Raw genomic sequence first — 18,265 nt, 5'->3', positions numbered from 1 at the left:
AACAGCGGGTGCAAGAGCCAAGTATCCGAATTAATCTTCAGGCACGATTGCCTTGCCATCTTCAACCTGACAATTGCATCTTCTCTCCAAAGAGCGATGAAGAAAGATAGAGCAATTCAGGAGCACATGTGGAGCTTTGGGTGGTGAAAGCCTCAAGTGCAAACTGTCACTGAAGGCTCTCCTGGAGATAAAGATGTTTAACTTTATAGACCCCGGGGAAGCCTTGCTAGCCACTGTAAACTGTCATAGTCTAGGTGAACAGAAGATCTGCAACTGAGCATCAGCTTTCTATGATATAAGGCGACCCCCCCCCATCAGATTTCCCTCTTCCCAAGATCAGAATACTCAATTACCTAATCTGAATTAACCATTTTAGTAATAGAGAGAAGTGGATTGGATTTTGGAGAACACTAGGTGTGCACGCAACCTTTTTAAGCCTACCCACCTGCCGCTGACTGGTGGCTGCTCACTCCAGTTTCAAGGGGAAAGCAAATCCACTCCACATTTTTGGCCAGACTTTAAAGGAGCAGTTCAAGGTGCTGGCTTCTAATAGCCCAAAGAGGTTCAGCACCTTGGATAGCTCCTTTAATTTCAGAGTTCAAACCTAGATCAGATTCACTGCTCCCATGAACTGGAATCTCCCAATTCCCCTGATGCAGATGACTTGACAAACACTGAATCTACAGTGGAAGTGTGTTAGGAAGTAATAAGAAGCCCTCCAGTTCATAGGTTCAAGCCATATACTTTCTCATTTCCCACTACCATTTGCTATTTTGACATTACCCAATAGCCAGCATTCTGTAGGCTCTCCCTGAGTACGTCCAGTCCTGGTGACCTTGTTTTCTTCCTCAATACGGTTTCTTCATGGGGTTCCTCAAGCTGCCTGCCCCCTTCTTCCTTTGTGTGGCTGGTGCGGTTTTGGCTCAGCGCAGCATTCACTATGAGTATATAGGGTGAATCTTGTTTTATGGAGCCTTTGTAAAAGTGTGTGTTGAACAAAAACATGTCCTGATCTACCTTGCCTTTCTGGAGGAGAATCTAGATGGACCTCATCGGGGAAGGTAGAGGAATAAATGAACATGGGTCAGATCCAAGTAAGCAGAATTGGGGCCCAGCTGATGTTGATAAACTAGGAACCCTCCGTATGCTACATGAGATCCTTGGTCTTCTACTCCCACATTGTCTATTGTGACAGTCTATTCTGACATCATTGGCTGCCCAGGGTTTCAGGCAGGATTTTGTTTTTCAACCCGCCTGGGACAGCCATCAAATTCTCCAGTCTTCCATCCAAGTATTAACCCTTCTCTGGTTAGCTTCCAAACTCGGATGAGATGAGCGTGTTCATGGCGATATACATCTCCCACCATTTCACAGGAATGACCAGGCAGGGGCAGATGGGAACTAGAGCCCATCCCTGTCTGTAGGACCACAGGCTTCCCCCAACTCCTGCAGCAAGGCAGTGCTCCCATGGTTAACCACAAGACTAGGTTAAAGGAAGCATACTTGGGGATGGATGCAAAATTGACCCAGTGTGCATTTTTCCCCACTGGGAAACTCATCCCAGTCAGAGCTTCTGGGTGGAAACTGGATGATTTATGTGACTGCCGGACATACAAGACATGCAATGTCACTGGGAGATGGGAGCCATAGTTACGCAGATGGCCTTTTGTTAAACAGCCTTTGTACCACCCTCTGGGTAAAGCTGACCTAAACAGTGACACTCAAACTCCCAAATGCAAAGTTTCCAGCTTCATGTCAGAGGGAATTAGGGAGAGCCCTAAGATGCTCCTGGCAGAGCTCCCCCAGAGAGAGAGTACAGAGCCAGAGGGAGCCATCCTGTTGGAACAATTTGCCGTCTTTTCCAACCGTCCTGGGCTTCCCTGCACGTTAAAGGGCATGAGGGTTGGCTTCTCCTTGTTTCAACTGCAATGGGGGGCCTTACACGACTCCTGTAAGGGTCAGTAGGATGGCTGACATTATCATCAAGAGCCAGAGTGGCACAGTGGAAAAGAGTGTTGCAATTCATCCGGGAAGACCTAAATAAATAGGAGTGCAGGAAAAAGCTGGATATTGAATCAGAGTGTTGATCCCTCTAAAGTCATATTGTCAACTCTGACTAGCAGAAACTCCCCAGTGTTTCAGACGGGGTTCTTTCTCTCTCACTCTGTCTGGAGGTGGAGGGGATTAAACCAGACACCGTCTCTATGCAAGCCATGGGTTCTACCACTGAGTCATTGCTGCCTCCCAATTAGCCGTCCTGTATTTCCTGATGGCCTCCTTGACCAATTCCAACCTTAACCAACAGGCTGCTCCTATCCGCCATTCCTTTGTGCAGGAACAGTCGGGAGGTGGGTGGGTGGGTAACCAATTTTGACACTTGGATGGGAATGGATCTAAATCATCATTTCCTATGAAACTATCTGAATTTGAGAGAACTCCACCTGCTCTACCAGCTTGCCCAGAGAAGGCAATACTGGGACTGGGTGGTAGTTTTTAAAAAAGTTAAAGGTAAAGGTTCCCCTTGACAATTTTTTTCAGTTGTGTCTGACTCTAGGCAGTGGTGCTCATCTCCGATTCCAACCCATAGAGCTAGCGTTTGTCCGTAAACAATCCTCCATGGTCATGTGGCCAGTGTGACTAGGTTGGTGGGAGCTGGGACAAGCGACGGGGGGTCACTCCGTCGTGTGGATTCGATCTTACGACAACAGGTCTTCTGACCTTGCAGCACAGAGGCTTCAGCTAAATCCAATTGCTTCATCCCAACTAAAGTAGACCCATCAAACCAGTCACTAAATGGCAAGTCAACACATACATAATTTTCTCTGATTTTAGAGCAGAGGGCTAGTTTCATTAATAAGGATCACACCCCTGTTTCCTTAAAAGAGACAAGAACCAAACCCTCTGTCATCTAAAACATTCAATTTGGTGAAGTAATTCAGAGTGTCAAACCAGGATCATGGTGGCTGACATTCAAATGAAACCCAGTTTGGAATGGTCATCATCTGTCAGACTAACCTGGTTTGTGAAGAGGGAGAAGTTTGAAAGGGGACAGGGAGATAAAAGAACAACGTATGCACCCCTGAGTGCCTTGTAGGATTATTAGAATTTTGTGGAAAATGAAATATTGCGAGACTCCTATCTGTCCAGGGAGTATATGCCATATTTCCTCTCACCCACCCAGAAAAAGGTTATGAAATCACAACTGGTTCTGTCTAACACACTGATGCATGTGACATTTCTGCCCTATGGCATATTCTAGGGATATAACTATAAAGATAAAATCGTAAGGAAATCACAAAGTGAAGTGGCAAAATTGTGTGCCTTAGTCTCTTCTCCATTTTCCAATTACCTTTAATTATCTTAATGTACATTTTCAGACTCAAAATTAGCATCAGCCACATGACGTAAGCCTCTGAATGCCCCATGGGGACACTTGAAGCTCTTTCAATTCTATCTCTGCCCTTCACATCATGATCTCCCAGCCAGGCCTTGCTCCTGTTCTTAAGTGGTAATTCTGTATCTGAGATGAACCACCTCAGGATATGGATGGGAGAGGATTTTTTTTTGGGGGGGGGGCTTTCATTTTAATGCAAAGGTACTATATGTCACTTTCTAGAATGTCTACATAAAGCAGAAGGATGTTGCGTGTCAGTATTCACATATTCCAGCCATTTGTGTTCAATATCTTTATGCAAAAATGTGCAAATTAGGGGAAAGTGTGCACAAATTTGCATTTAGGGGAACGTGCAGACAAACATCATTGCCTGAGATGATGATGATCATGATGATGATGACGACGATGATGATTACAAAGCAAAGCAAAGTGTACTGCTTATATGCTAACCCATAGTGCTTTAAGCACTCCCTGGAGAGTTTGCAATTTAATTATGCAGGCTATATACTGCCCACACAATGCCCAAGGCTGGCTCTACTTGTAGGAGGCAGAGTAGGGGAATCAAACTCCCAACCTTTGGCTCTGCAGCCAGAGACTTAAACCACTGAGCTTTCCACCACCATCACCAGCAAAGAGAAAAACTTCAGTTCTTAGTCGTGGTGTCCACGGGCAAGAAGGATGTATATCTCTGCACAACCCAGATGTAACTTTACCACGCAACTGAAAATTAAGTGTTCAACTATTCCCCAGTATTTCCTACATCATGAACATTAAGGTCACACATTGTTATGGATTTCAAAAATATCCTTGTAGAGCCCACACTTGGCTAGATTTCACAAATACCTCATTTTTAAAACAGGAAGAGCGAGGGAGAGGAATCCATCTGAAATCCTTTAAATTAATAATCAAAAGTTCACATCACGTCTCAAACAAATCAAACTTTGCTAGGAAGATGAGAAACAGAAATTACTAACTCTGTAGTCAAGGCTGATGGAGGTTCAGTGAGATCATTTTGTTCAAAGATTAAAGGTGATGAGTGTTAAAGTAATTGAGGAGGATGAGTATGACAATATTAGACTAGAGCCATTAAAGTCAGTAATGATCAAAAGTTAATTATCAAAAGCAGAGCATACTACTCAATGCAGACAATTCAAGTCAATAGCTAACCATCCCAGGGAAGAGAGAAAGAGGTGCGGGTGGAAGTAATTTGAAGATAATATTTTCATAAAATGAAGTTATAGTGAAGATATATATTTCAAAGAATCCTGGGTTACAAAAAGAAACTAAGAAATATTATTCTCCCTGATCAGAGAATAATAATTAACTCCAGTTGATGGAGCGGCTGCATCAAGCATGTTTTTCTACAATGTGTTTTTGCATCAAAGCATAGCATGTATTCTTATGTAGTGCTGCTTTGATTTAAGGATTCTTTATGGGAGCCATATACTTTATTATCTGGGGGTGTTTTCGCCCCTTTAAAAACCCACTCTACTTAGTAAAGAGATTAAATTTTAAAAGTAAACCGTCTCCTGTATTTTCACTACCCTCATTATTGTTACTAATATGAAATTCGTTTGAACTACAATCAGGGAGTCAATGTTGAGCTAAACATTAGCTAATGCTGTAAACATTAGGAGAAACAACTCTTTCGACAATAGAAGGATTAATAATAGAGATGGGATATTTGTCTTCATGTACGAATTTGTATACAAAGACGAATATCCTGGACCCAGGTAGCCAGGATCCCCAGTCCTACCTCCCTGAACTAATTCATCCATGTAGCCCATGCAGCCAGCCTACAGCTCATGGTATCAAAGCTGAACAAAGCTTGACTGGCATTTCTCTGCCTTCCTGCTCTTTTGGCCATTCCGCAGCTGAGTGGGAAGACCCATCACCCATTCCCCCTGGCTGGAGTGGCCAAAAGAGCAGGAAGGTGGAGAAGTGCCAGACGGGCTTCATCCGGTGCAACGAACAGAGTACTGGCTGCATTGCGCTGCATGGAGAAGTGGGACTGGCGATCCTGGCCACCTGGGCCCGGGATATTTGTATTCATCTGCGAATACGAATATCCCATCTCTAATCAATAGAACAAACGGAAAATGGTAAACTTTGCTTCAAATGTTTTTTTTAACACAGGTGTTATTGAACCAGCAGCTTGTATTGAAGACGAATGTTGTCAAGTCTTTGGGTCTGAGTTCCAAATCTGAGTCTGAGTCTTTGGTCCCAAGTCCCAATCCCCAAGTCTGTAAAGTAAAGGTAAAGATTCCCCTTGAAATTTAGTCCAGTTGTGTCTGACTCTAGGGTGCGGTGCTCGTCTCCGTTTCCAAGCCATAGAGCCAGCGTTTTGTCCAACGACAGTTTCCGTGGTCACGTGGCCAGCACGACTAGACACGGAACGCCGTTACCTTCCCAACGAGGTGGTACCTATTTATCTACTCGCATTTACATGCTTTCAAGTGGCTAGGTTGGCAAGGAGCTGGGACAAAGCGACGGGAGCTCACTCCATTGTGTGGATTCGATCTTACGACGGCTGGTCTTCCAACCTTGCAACACAGAGGCTTCTGCAGTTTAACCCACAGGGCCACCATGTCCCTGCCCAAGTCTGTGTCCCTATTAAAAATGAGTCCCCCCCACCGAAAAACAGAGAAGTTGGGTGAGTTCCTTGTCCCTGCCCCCTACACTTGCTCAGCCAACCCTTGGTCACTATGAAAAAAACGCTGAGCCTGCTTTGCCTTTCCTTCCCCCTCCACCCCCACCCTCTTAAAAACCCTCCCTCCTCATCACTACCTCTGCCACTGCCATTTGCCTCCATTTGCCTGCCTCTTCTAGTGAGCGTCACAAAGCTTCTTCTGGGTTTACAATGACCTTCATTAAAAGAATAGGGACTTGAAAATGTGACTTGGAAAATTGGGTCCAAGTTGCAAGTCAAGTCCAAGTCACTGGAAAAAAGAGTTGAGTCTGAGTCGAGTCACCAGTGCGACTTAAGTCAGACTTGACAGCGAGTCACAGGACTTCCATCCCCATCCCTGGGTATTGAAGAAGAAGAAGAAGAAGGCCTCCTGTGGTCTCTTCAGATTCTGATACCATGCTGGGTTTTGACAGTGTTGCATCCAGAGTGATTCATAATGCTTAAAAAACCAAATAGGATCAAAAGCAGAATAAAACTAGGTGCACAAACATGGATGGGAAAAGGGATATTCATCAGGGCACCATCACAAAGATGCCCCAGCTCCATCATACCATAATCCTTACCTCCATAAGGGGTGACCCGTAGATTGAACTCTCACTTGCCCTAAGAAGAACCCACCCGAAAAGTTGTGAGATATTAGCCTACTCCTCAGTCCTTATAATAAAAGTAATAATTGTGTATCATCAAGTCAGTTCTGACTTATGGAACTGGAGAGAACAGGTCATTCATTTCAGAGCATAGTGTAGTGAATTACACTAGAGTAGGCCTATTAAATTAATTGGGATTTTCTGAGAACTCTTCTATAGGTCCCATTGATTCAAATGGGCCTATCTTAACTGAGACATACTGCAGGCCTGTTGAATCAATGGGGATTTGATGAGTGATTTCCTCCATCAGTTCCATTGATTTCAGTGGGCCTACTCTACCTGCGATTTGCAATGCTGAAGTAAGTTGCAGTTAAAGTAGGCCCATTGGAATCAATGGGACCTATTGAGGAGTTCTCACCAAATCTCCATTTATTCAATGGGCATAGTCTAGACTCTAGAGAGATTTACTATACTAAGTAAAAAGATTTTGGGCACTAAGTTGCGGTTGCCACCACCTTCCTGTCTTGTCCATTTCTTCCATCCTTCATTCCCTTGACCTCATAAGTTTCGTCCACTGATTCATCTGGATTTTGATTTTTGTGCAGGTATTGTTGGTCAGTGAGGTCTGCACTCATGCAGATATGCTTTGGCAGGAGGAAAGGTTTTGTCAGTCAGTTGATGCTGTCACAACAGGACTCAAGCATGCTTACCTGTGGTGGAGAAGGCAGGAGCTCCCCCAAAAGTCAAAGGTTTCGGCTCAAGTTGGTGCCTCCGTACTGCAAACCTCCCTGCCAGCTTTCTGATGGTCTCTGTGCCATCTGCGCTGACAACAGAGTTGATAAGGAGAAGGCTCTCAGAGACATGCAGACATGTGGAATATTACAGAAGTAGAAAATTCAAAACCAGCATGCATTCACTACAGATTATGCCATTGAAGGATATATAAAATCTCTCTCCCTCTCCTTTCTTCTCTCCCTCCCTCCCTCCCTCCCTCTCTCTCTCCATATATATATATATGAAAGACATCACCACTAAAATTTCCAGCAGCTTAAACAGCTTGATAGACTCTCTAGTCATTCTGCCATCCATGCCCCCAGCTATGTTGCTTAGCAACATTTTAATTCAAGAAGAATGGAAAGAGATGAAATCCCTGTGGAGAGAGAAACAGAAATAAGAGGGCCGTTGACAGATGATCTGAGTTGTTTCTTCTAATATACTGTGAAGATCACCAGCTCTTTTCATGAATGATAAATGGACTGTATACAGATCAATGGATTTTGCAATAAACTGGAACCAGGTTCTGTATCTGTGGCAATGCAGACCGAGAGGCCTGGGTAGTTACTCGGTTTGGAGGTTTGGAGTGTGTTTTCTCAAAGGTTTTACAGGAAGAAATTTATCTGAACATTTGGTCATCCCTTGCCCTTTTCTGTGGTTGGCTAGTTAAAAAAATGGCTTTGGAAAGTCTGTTTCATACTAAGGTAAGTAGGTAGGTAGGTAGGTAGGCAGGCAGGCAGGCAGGCAGGCAGGCAAGTATAAGTAGGTAGGTAGGTAGGTAGGTAGGTAGGTAGGTAGGTAGGTAGGTAGGTAGGTAGGTAGGTAGGTAGGTAGGTAGGTAGGTAGGTAGGTGGAGGGAGGGAGGGAGGGAGGGAGGGAGGGACGGACGGACAGACGGATGGACGGACAGACGGGAACAATTAAAATAAATTTTTCAACCATAGCAATAATTCTGGATGGGTTTCTTGGGTGGTTTGTACAGTGCTTCGTACAGATCTAAGGTATGTGGTGGCGCTGTGGGCTAAACCGCAGAAGCCTGTGCTGCAGGGTTAGAAGACCAGCGGTTGTAAGATCGAATCCACATAACGGAGTGAGCTCCCTTCGCTTTGTCTCAGCTTCTTGCCAACCTAGCAGTTCGAAAGCATGCAAATGCGAGTAGATAAATAGGTACCACCTGGGTGGGAAGGTAAAATGGTGTTCCCTAGTCACGCTGGCCACGTGACAATGGAAACCGTCTCCGGACAAGTGCTGACTCTACGGCTTGAAAAATGGGATGAGCACCGCCCCCTAGAGTTGGACACGACTGGACTAAAAATGTCAAGGGGAACCTTTACCTATGGTGATGCCATATATCAAAGTCAACCTTTAAAATCTACAAACACAGAGAGAGTACTTATCTCTCATAATTCACTAAAATTTTCTTCCAGATTAATATTATAGGGCTGAATATCTATGTATCAGTATACTAGAGGCTATATGACGGTTTATCAGAATTCCCAAAATATTAATGCATGTTCAAATGGAATGGTCAATCTTAGTTAGAATTAGAAAGAATTACTAAAAAGATAATACACTGATGTTATTTAACACCTCTGGCAAGTCATTTATACAATGGCAAATGTTGGAGGAGTAGAAAACGTCCTACACATACGGTGGCTGTGCCCACAGAGACAGGAGTTTTGATCACTATGTAAGATTAAAAACCAACCAATAACAATGTTGACAGAACTAAGCTTAATGTCCTTATACAACTGGAAGATAAGAAATTAAAACATTAATTCTACCTACTGTCTGTTGGGCAGTAAGTAGCCTAATCGGAAATGGCAATAGTCTGTGGAATCAGCCCAAAAACATCCTGATCAACAAAGGGCAGGATGGGCTATTGCCACTGCCGTTCATGGATAAATTAGCAAGTCAAACAAGAGCAAATTGATCACGTTCTATAAGGAATGGTGTCTATGACCAGCAGTTCGCCCCAACACCCCTCTCCCAGCCCTTGCAAGCCAGATGAGTGAGTGTAAACTGGGATAGCAGAATCTGGCCCACCTCACTTCAGCTTATAAATATGTCTAAATACATTCTTGGAAATAGCTGGATAGGAAACTCCAGGTTGGTGCATCTGGCATTTACAAACTCTGTCCCACATGTGAAACATGAAGGGCATGGTCATGAAGCCCTACCTATCACATGTTCATTTTGCCATGTTTAAGAAGGTGTGAAGACAGGCTTCTACTGGGAACCAAGCCTCATGCACCTTGCACCGGAAATTGATTAAAACATACCCCATAGGTCTGACCTGGAAGACACAGGTCAGCTTAGTCCTTTGGATAGATAGACACCCCCACCCCTCAGCTCTTCCCAACCATGCGAACCTTCTCCATTTGGCAAGCATCCTTCATCCTACCAGAGGGCCCATGGCATCAAAATCAAAACCATACTCTGCTCCAGGCATGGGGCAACCCTCTTCAGGAACACTGCCCTAGGGCAGAAGCAGTTCCCCGCCGTTGCCTGAAGGGGTGGCCACACATCCTCATTCAGCGAAGACCCTTTTCCAATTGATAGGCTGCCAAAGGACACTTGCCCTTCTAAAAGTGTCCCCTGTTTGAAGGACTGTCCAATCCAAGGGCGATATAAAGAAGATTAAGTGAGGAGGTCAAGGACTTTGGAATTCCTCATCTGCATTTAGCAGGAGCTGGACAAGTCTACAGGTCACTTGCCCCCCCCCCGCCTCCACCAATATGCTGCCATGCAGTGCAATTCAGTTGAAAGTATGGATATCATTCCTAATTTTGCACCTTTACGTCTGTAATGGCACATGCAGGTTTATGCAGATCCGCATAAACTTTGGTCTCCATTTTGGAGGTGCACATTTTCCTTTGATGTGTAATTGTCCACCCTGTGCTGGACACAACTGCAAAGATTCACCACTTATGAAGTACCCGCTCTATTAGTCATGCCATATCTTTATCATCTGCAGGTCTGAAATGCTGTTATGTTGCTAATATGTACCACTCCGCACTACAACCCTAACCCATTAAAACGGATAGAACGGGAGTATCTCCTGCTGTGCTATGTGGTTAATTATGAAAGCCTCCATAGCTATGTTCATTTTCAGTTTCCAGAAATATGCTGGCTTTTTTTAAAAAATAAATCTTTTGAGGGTTTTTTTCCCCCTATCTAAAAGGTCAAACTGTCTAAGGTTAGCTAACAGCTCTTTCACTTTCCTTTTTTATTTATAGACCACAGAGAAGACAAAGTCCCGAAACATTCCTGTAAAGTAAGTGATTTTAATATCCATTGGGGGGAAAAAATCAAGTTTAATGAACTTCAAGCAAATGGGCACAAGTAAAAAGTCTACACCGATGCAATAAAAATAGACACTGTGATTCAGTTTACTGGAGAGTCATCACCATAAAAAAAAAAGAAGAAGAAGAAGAAGAAGAAAAGGTCCCTGATCAGCAAGGACAGGCTTTTGATTTTTCATAGCTCCATGCCCCTGGTTTACATAAATTTTTTGTTGTTGTGCCATCTATGAATAGCTGCTAATCTATGAATAGCTGCTAAATGATATTATAATCACATTCAGAGCAGTGATCTCCTAGCCTTCAGGGGGGAGAGGGCCCATGCTAAAAAGATTATATTTTTTTAATTGCAATCTCAGGGAAGGTCTGACAGAGGGGAAATAACATGGAGTATGTCGGACACATGGGAATAATATTTTTGCGCCAAGGCTGTCCTATCCTGTTGCCGAGAACTGCTTATGCATATGGAAAATGTTCCCATGTCTTTTGAAAACGAGATCGACAAGGAGAGTTAAGCTATTTGCCAGACACCAGATTCAAAGGCATGCCACACTGTGTTTCGCTAATATTTTTTACTGCTTTCTGTGACCAGTAGAGACTTACTGTTTTGTTATTCCATTATGATGATGATGATGCATCCTGAAGTTCATAGCCTTTTGTTTCTGTCCATGGAGTTTTCTTGGCAAGGATACTGGAGTGGCTTGCCAGTTCCTGCTCCAGGTGGATCGCGTTTAGTCAGAACTCTTCATTATGACCTGTGACTACACATGAATGAATGAATGAATGACTAACAATTGGATTTAAGTCAATGAATCAATGGTGTTTACACAACTACTAGTTGAACATGTCCCATTCGTTCATGAGATCTGATCCATGTGGAACTAAATTTGATACACCCCTATTAAATATATGACATTTACAGTCAACAGGCTAAACTCCATATTACATTATGTGTATGACAGCCTTAAAGCATCTGTAACTGTTTTCAGATATCAGTGGCAAGGAAGCCTGGTCAGGATCAGACCCATGGCATGAAGACGGAGGGGATAATGTTTGCAATATTGATGAAAATTGAGCCCACTGTATCTAGTGTATCTATTTTTTAAAATGTCTTCCAGTTTCAGTCTAATATTCTCAAAAGTTTCACCATGATCTCAATTCCTTTCATGTGTAGTCATCTGTACAGCAGAAATTCTTCTTGCACTTCACAAAATGATTACATGTCTCAGGTCTGAGACCTAAAGTTTTTTGGGGGAGCAGGGGAATTAAATCCAGCAACCAAGCAATGAGTCTCCATCTCTCTAACTCCATGTATAATTTATTCTCTACTGCTTTTCTGTTGGACTTCTTTTTGAATGTGCTCATGGATTTTTGCTTCAATTAGCTCCCAGGGGAGTAAATTAGGCATATTAATTGCATTCTGCTTGGCATTTCTGATACATTTTTATTAGTTTGCCCACCTGTGCAAAGTTGCTGTTTTCCCCTTCAAGCCGGAGTTCTTAGGACTGCAAGGCAATCCTCATTAATGAGATAGTTTTGAGGAGAAAAGTGGAAGCATCTCTCCGGCAGGCCTCAGTGTGCGTCTCCCTCTTCACTGTGCATCTCTGCTTTTTGTGACAGGGAAATTAGCATAGGAACAGCCCTCTCATTTTCAAGAGGAAAAAGCCACAAGAAGGTTCTGTCGCACGAATGCAGTACTTTTGCACCGTTTCCTTCCACTATGATAGCACAAGTGTGAGAAAGCTTTCCAGTGGACCAACCTTTTGGGAAAAATAGTTTTCATTTCTTAATTCTCGATTCCAGGACCTTAAAACAGATTTTGTAAGTACAGTGGTGCCTCGCAAGATGAATTTAATTTGTTCCGTGGTTAATGTTGTCTTGTGAAAAATTCATCTTGTAAAACGCATTTTCCTATAGGAATGCATTGAAATCTAATTAATGCGTTCCTGTGGACAAAAAAAAAGTCAGAACAAAGTCAAATTTGGTTTACAAAGAGTTTATTAAGTGCTCTTTAAAGCCATACATATTGTGCAGATGATTTCAAAAAATTTCAATCAAAAAACTTTAACTTTTTAAACATCATAGAAAAACATTTAAAAATCAGCAAACATGAGGCAGGAACAAAACATTCGTCTTGTGAAGCACGGCCATAGGAACATTTGTCTTGCTAGTCATCAACCCCCATTTCCAAAACCATTCATCTTGCGAGGTTTTTTGTCCTGTGAGGCATTCGTCTTGCGAGGCACCACTGTATATGGTTTCACTTGGTCCAGAAATGACAAGAGGACAATTTTTTGAGCTGTCCCGTGCGATATTTTCTGTGAGAATTTCGCACCTATGAGAAAGATTTTTGTACAAACTGCATTGCAAAGGTGTGCAGCTAAGCTGTGACAGCTGCTGCCTTGTTGTGGAGATTTTAAAAATTTAGAAGCCTTGGATGGGTTGCTTGGCTCTTTTGATTAAATGGCTAGTCTATCCATGCTTGTTCTGTGTGTTTCTGTGTCCGTGCTTTGGCCCTCCAGATGTTTTCACCTACAACTCCCTTATTCCTCTGATATTTCCCATGTTGGCTGGGGCATCTTGGATCTGAATTCCAAACCATAGCTTTCCCACTCCAGATTCAGAGTGCACTCCCGATCAATTACACTGTCAGTTTACATGGGTGGCCATGAGGCCCGAGGGGGTTAGCCAGTGTCCCAGAAGCACACAGATACTAGTGGAATTTGAAACATGTCCTACACATATCTTTTGGGATTTCGTTCAAGACATGTTGATTGTGAATGGTTTTCCTGAAGGTAAGAACACCAGAGAATCGGTAGAAAACTGTGACAGTAGGAAAAGTCTTTGTGTACAAAAAGAAGCACACTTACGTTCAACAAAGCAATGAAGGTTCATCTCCCTTTTCTGTGAGCATGTCCTGATGTTGTCATTTCTGTTGTGTTCTTTAACTCATCAGAAATTCCTCTTGAACGTTACGGTTTTGCTAACTGCATTTGGCAAAGCCGTTGTCACCACAAATGGAAGATGCACACATTCCTCTCAGCATATGTGACTTATCACATACATTTTTTAAAATGCAGTTCTCTTATTAAGACATATGTGATAGTATACTGTAAATGTGAATGGCTGTTGGCTAAAAGCCACGCACTAATAAGTTGAATTGAATCTAACTGGAGTTGACATCTGTTACAATATGAAAAGAGGGTGGGGAGATGAAAGGAAGGTTCTCAGTTGTCATTAGTGTAAAGAAATATTCTTTGCTGTTACGTGTTGCTGACATTGTGGCTGTCTGCTAGAATCACATTTCATTCAATGTTAAGGAATCATTTAACACCAAGTTTGAGCTTCCGAGCTTCGAAACAGAAGGCTTTGCAAGCATTAAAAAAAAAAAAAAGAAAGTCTTTGAAGAAGCAGCATTGGAACTGATGTCAAAATTAAACCACCCTCTTGCTTGTAATTCTTCAACCAGAGGGGGGAGAACTGCTCTCTGTCCCATTATCCCCAGAATGAAAGTCAGTGAGTACGAGAAACAGGGTCTTTTTGGAAGTGGTGCACAAACAGTAGAATGCATGACTGCAAGGGTTTAAATCTTTATGTTTTATTTTAAATATTTATTGGAAGCCGCCTAGTGTGGTCGACCAGACCAGATGGGTGAGATACAAATCAAATCAAATCAAATCAAATCAATCAATCAATCAATCAATCAATCAATCAATCAATCAATCAATCAATCAATCAATCAATCAATCAATCAATAAATTGCCCACTTTTCTCTATGACAAGAATTCTTAACCTGTAGTCATCAAAACGTCCATGAACCAGATGGTTTTCAGAGTGTATGTGAACTGGGGGAAGAATAGGTATAATGCAGACTACTTCTCTTTCCTTCCTGTTCATTTCAAAAGTAGCTTAGTGAACATTTTATAGGCCGTAGGAATAGCCAACTGCATCTCCTAAACCAATGATGGTGAACCGTTTTGAGCCCGAGTGCCCAAACTTCAACACAAAACCATCTTATTTATTTCAACGTGTCAACTGTGCAATTAAACCTGATTACTGAGGTTTTAGTTTAGAAAATTTATATATATTTATTTATTTATTTATTGGACTTATATACCGCCCCATAGCGCTACAAGCACTCTCCGGGCGGTTTACAATTTTAATTATACAGGCTACACATTGCCCCCCCAGCAAGCTGGGTACTCATTTTAGCGACCTCGGAAGGATGGAAGGCTGAGTCAGCCTTGAGCCGGCTACCTGGGATTTGAACCCCAGGTCGTGAGCACAGTTTTAGCTGCAGTACAGCGTTTTAACCACTGCGCCAACTGCCCCTGTACTGCAAGGGTTAAATGCTTCTCTCTTTTTTTTCCTCCCTTGGGGTGTATTAACAGAGAAATACTTACCAGTCCTCCAATCCTCTGTCCGGCTAGACTAGTAATGCCGTATTGCTTCCCGCTGCTGTCCCACTGCACCAGCAGAGGGGAGTGCTGAAATCTGGGATCGGAGGATGGGTAAGTATTTCTTGATGGCGACTTAATGCTCATGTGCCCACATAGAGGGCTCTGCATTCCAGCTGTGGCACATGTGCCATAGGTTCGCCATCACTAAACCATCAAGGAGAGATGACTGGCCATCCCAACCTATTTCAGGAGAAGGGCCTTGGCTTGTTTTGGAAGGTGGATTCCCCCCCCACCCAAAGTAGCAGGTAGTAAGTTCTAATATAGGGGAAAGACTTAAATAAGGTGAAAAAGTGCAAAACTGGGGCCAGGATAACCAGTCCATTATTCTAGAAATTAAAAGTGCAATTGGCATAAAACCATTTGTGTTTTTTCTTTATGGAGATTTAAGAGACCATACTGGATAGTCCCAGAGCTAGGAAGCAAGCCGTAGGACATGCTGTGCCCTGCATTAGTTCAGTCACTTTTCTATGGCCAGGTCTGAAAACCCACAACAACACAGCCCCACCACTAAATCAAAGTACGGCTTAGTCTTCCCAGTGCTTAGATGGAAGGCCACCTGGCAGATCCATCCACATATATCCCCTTGAGATGAGTAATGGAGCTCAATAAGGTGTGCCACATACCTATGCCATACTAATGCTTCTTTCCGCACTAGCAAATGCAGGAAATTACTTTGATGAGTTTAAGGTAGTATTAGGAAGGAATTATAAGGCATGCATCTCCTAAACGGCTTGTCAAGAAACATAAATCCCTGTTGATGATATCACGTAAATCCCCCAATGCTGTGTGTTGTTTTTTTAAAAAAATGTAAATTCTGGTTTTTACAAAGTTCATACAATTCCACTATCCCTACGTGGCTGTATTTGAGCTTGATTGTCTCTTTAGATCTTTTCCCTTTCTTTGCAATTTTCTCTCTGATTTAGTCCAGAATCATCACAGCTGCTTAAAGATGTACTACTTTAGGCATAAAAATAATAACTCTGCTTCTTTTTCTCTCTTTCCCCCTCCCTTTATTGGGGGGATTTATTCTCTCAGCAGAGTTGGAAAAGATACATTTTTTATCAGTCTGGAAGATAACCAAAATAAAGCTCTTTTCATACCTTAGGAAAGCATTCAATGCTACCACAGTGCAAACTGGTAAATCGGCTCTGTACTAACCCCAGTGGGTGTTAAAATTGTGTGTAGCCTGCAGAGTGAAGATCTAATTCAGGCAGCTACCACTTTGGATGCATGTTCAATTGCCCAGATAGGTACTATGGCTCAAGAAATGAAAGATGAAGCTGTTTTCAGCATCCTTTTCAACACATGGCTAGAAAGAACCGCAGAGGATCAGGATGAGGGTTTAGAGCAGTGGTGTCCAAACTTGGCCCTCCAGATGTTCTTGGACTTCAACTCCCAGAAATCCTGGCTAGCAGAGGTGGTGGTGAAGGGTTCTGGGAGGTGTAGTCTAACAACATCTGGAGGGCCAAGGTTGGACACCATTGGTTTAGAGCAAGGACGCCCACTCTCCTCATACAAATGTGTAAAAACAGGCCAAAATCAGGGGTAGTTCTGTGTTTCTGGGGCATCCAAAGGGCAGAGCAATGAACTCAGGGGCATTCATAGGTTGGAGTGGCAGCCCTGCTTGTTCACCCTTCCTGTTAAACCTTGGATTTGTGGGGTTAAAATATATTTTGTTTTAGGATTTCTTCTCTTCTTGGTGATGTATAGTTGTTTCTGCAGTGAGGCTCAAACAGCTGTCATAAACTCTTATCCAAAATAGAGGAGGGCAGAATATCTCCAGAGCATTGGAGGAGTAAAGGCCGGTCATGGGGCTGGGAGGCATAACCAGTCTCAATCCTGGAGTCTCAAATCAAAGGCATGGAAGGAATTGCAAGTCTGGCTTTGACCAGAGTACTTTGCGATGGTGCAGCAGAGTTCTCTAGCAAAGAATTAGGCAAACCTAGCCAAACTATAACTCTCTAGGCACCGTAGGATGGAACCATGATCATGAAGACGGTGAAAGCTGGTGATCTCAATGTTGTGCGGAGAAGGTGAGGAATCCTCTCCAGGTTTAGTCCATGTTTTTTTACAAATGCTGTCCAAGGTGCTGAATTTTATCCCCAAACTAGGTTTAGTGCCCAAAAGAGCTCAAATATTTAGACTACAACCTGGGGCAGATTGACTACCTTCACAACTTCAGAATCACCAGCCTCCACCAATCTGAGGTGGTATCAGACTCATATAGGGGGGAGAAACACTTTAATTTCTACACAACAAAGAGGGTCTTTCTGGAGTTTTTCAAACTATTTGAAATGTTCACTCTCCTTAAAGATGTTCAAATAGCACTACCGTTGCAACATTTTCAGTACCAGAGCAAAACATTTACCCAGGTATTTTTAGTTTCTTTTCCTGCTTCTCCCCAGTGTCTTGTGCCTTGCCTCCCAGGGCTCATCTATATGAAGGGTGATCTCCTGGTTTTTATCAAATTCTACTTATATTTCTGTATAACATCCTGAAATACGTTAGAATGAAGGGTAGTACACAGATTTTTTAAGTACATAATCATCTATATTGACAGACTGTAACATGAGACTTGAGACAACAGCCTGAGTCTGTGACTCTACAGGTAGATATGTGATGAGAAGACCAAATTTATATCTGGCCAATAAACAACCAGTGTCAACAATTACAATGTCAACCAGCACTTCCAAAAAGGTGTAATTAGAAATAGTGCAAAAGACAGTCTGTCAACAAAAGGAATGGTTGCCAATACTCAATTTTGCATAAAATTGCCATAGCTTTGAACAATGACTGTGATGCTTCCAGGTCTATCAGTCTTGCAGCAAAACAGAGTAATTCAAGGGAGATGAAAGCCATGGTTTCTGCATACTAAGGGATGCTCCATGTCTGGGGACAATTTGAGTTTTTAAATTAAAAGATAAAAGGAAGTAGTACAATGATGATCAAGCAAACTTACTGATTTTGAGGGTTTAAAGACTGTTGAAGAAACACTCAAAATTATCAAGGACAAGTGAAAAGCAAACTAAAAGCAAATAACTAAGAGTCCCAAATGCAAC

General features: G+C 42.7%; 1 protein-coding gene across 2 annotated transcripts in view; it reads left to right on the top strand.

The window, feature by feature from the left end:
* The window catches only part of AFF2 (ALF transcription elongation factor 2), a 413,936-nt gene that overhangs the window by 312,520 nt on the left and 83,151 nt on the right, over window positions 1–18,265 (top strand). For both annotated transcript variants that reach the window (XM_078380609.1, XM_072981115.2), the window contains one exon: window positions 10,684–10,721. In XM_078380609.1, the coding sequence (XP_078236735.1) occupies window positions 10,684–10,721 (38 nt within the window). The remainder of the gene's footprint in view (window positions 1–10,683; window positions 10,722–18,265) is intronic.

This window comes from Pogona vitticeps, chromosome 11 (assembly GCF_051106095.1).
Source record: "Pogona vitticeps strain Pit_001003342236 chromosome 11, PviZW2.1, whole genome shotgun sequence".
NCBI classification, from domain to species: domain Eukaryota; kingdom Metazoa; phylum Chordata; class Lepidosauria; order Squamata; family Agamidae; genus Pogona; species Pogona vitticeps.
The sequence above is the reverse complement of the archived record's forward strand: the minus strand, read 5'-3'. Positions and strand labels throughout refer to the sequence as shown.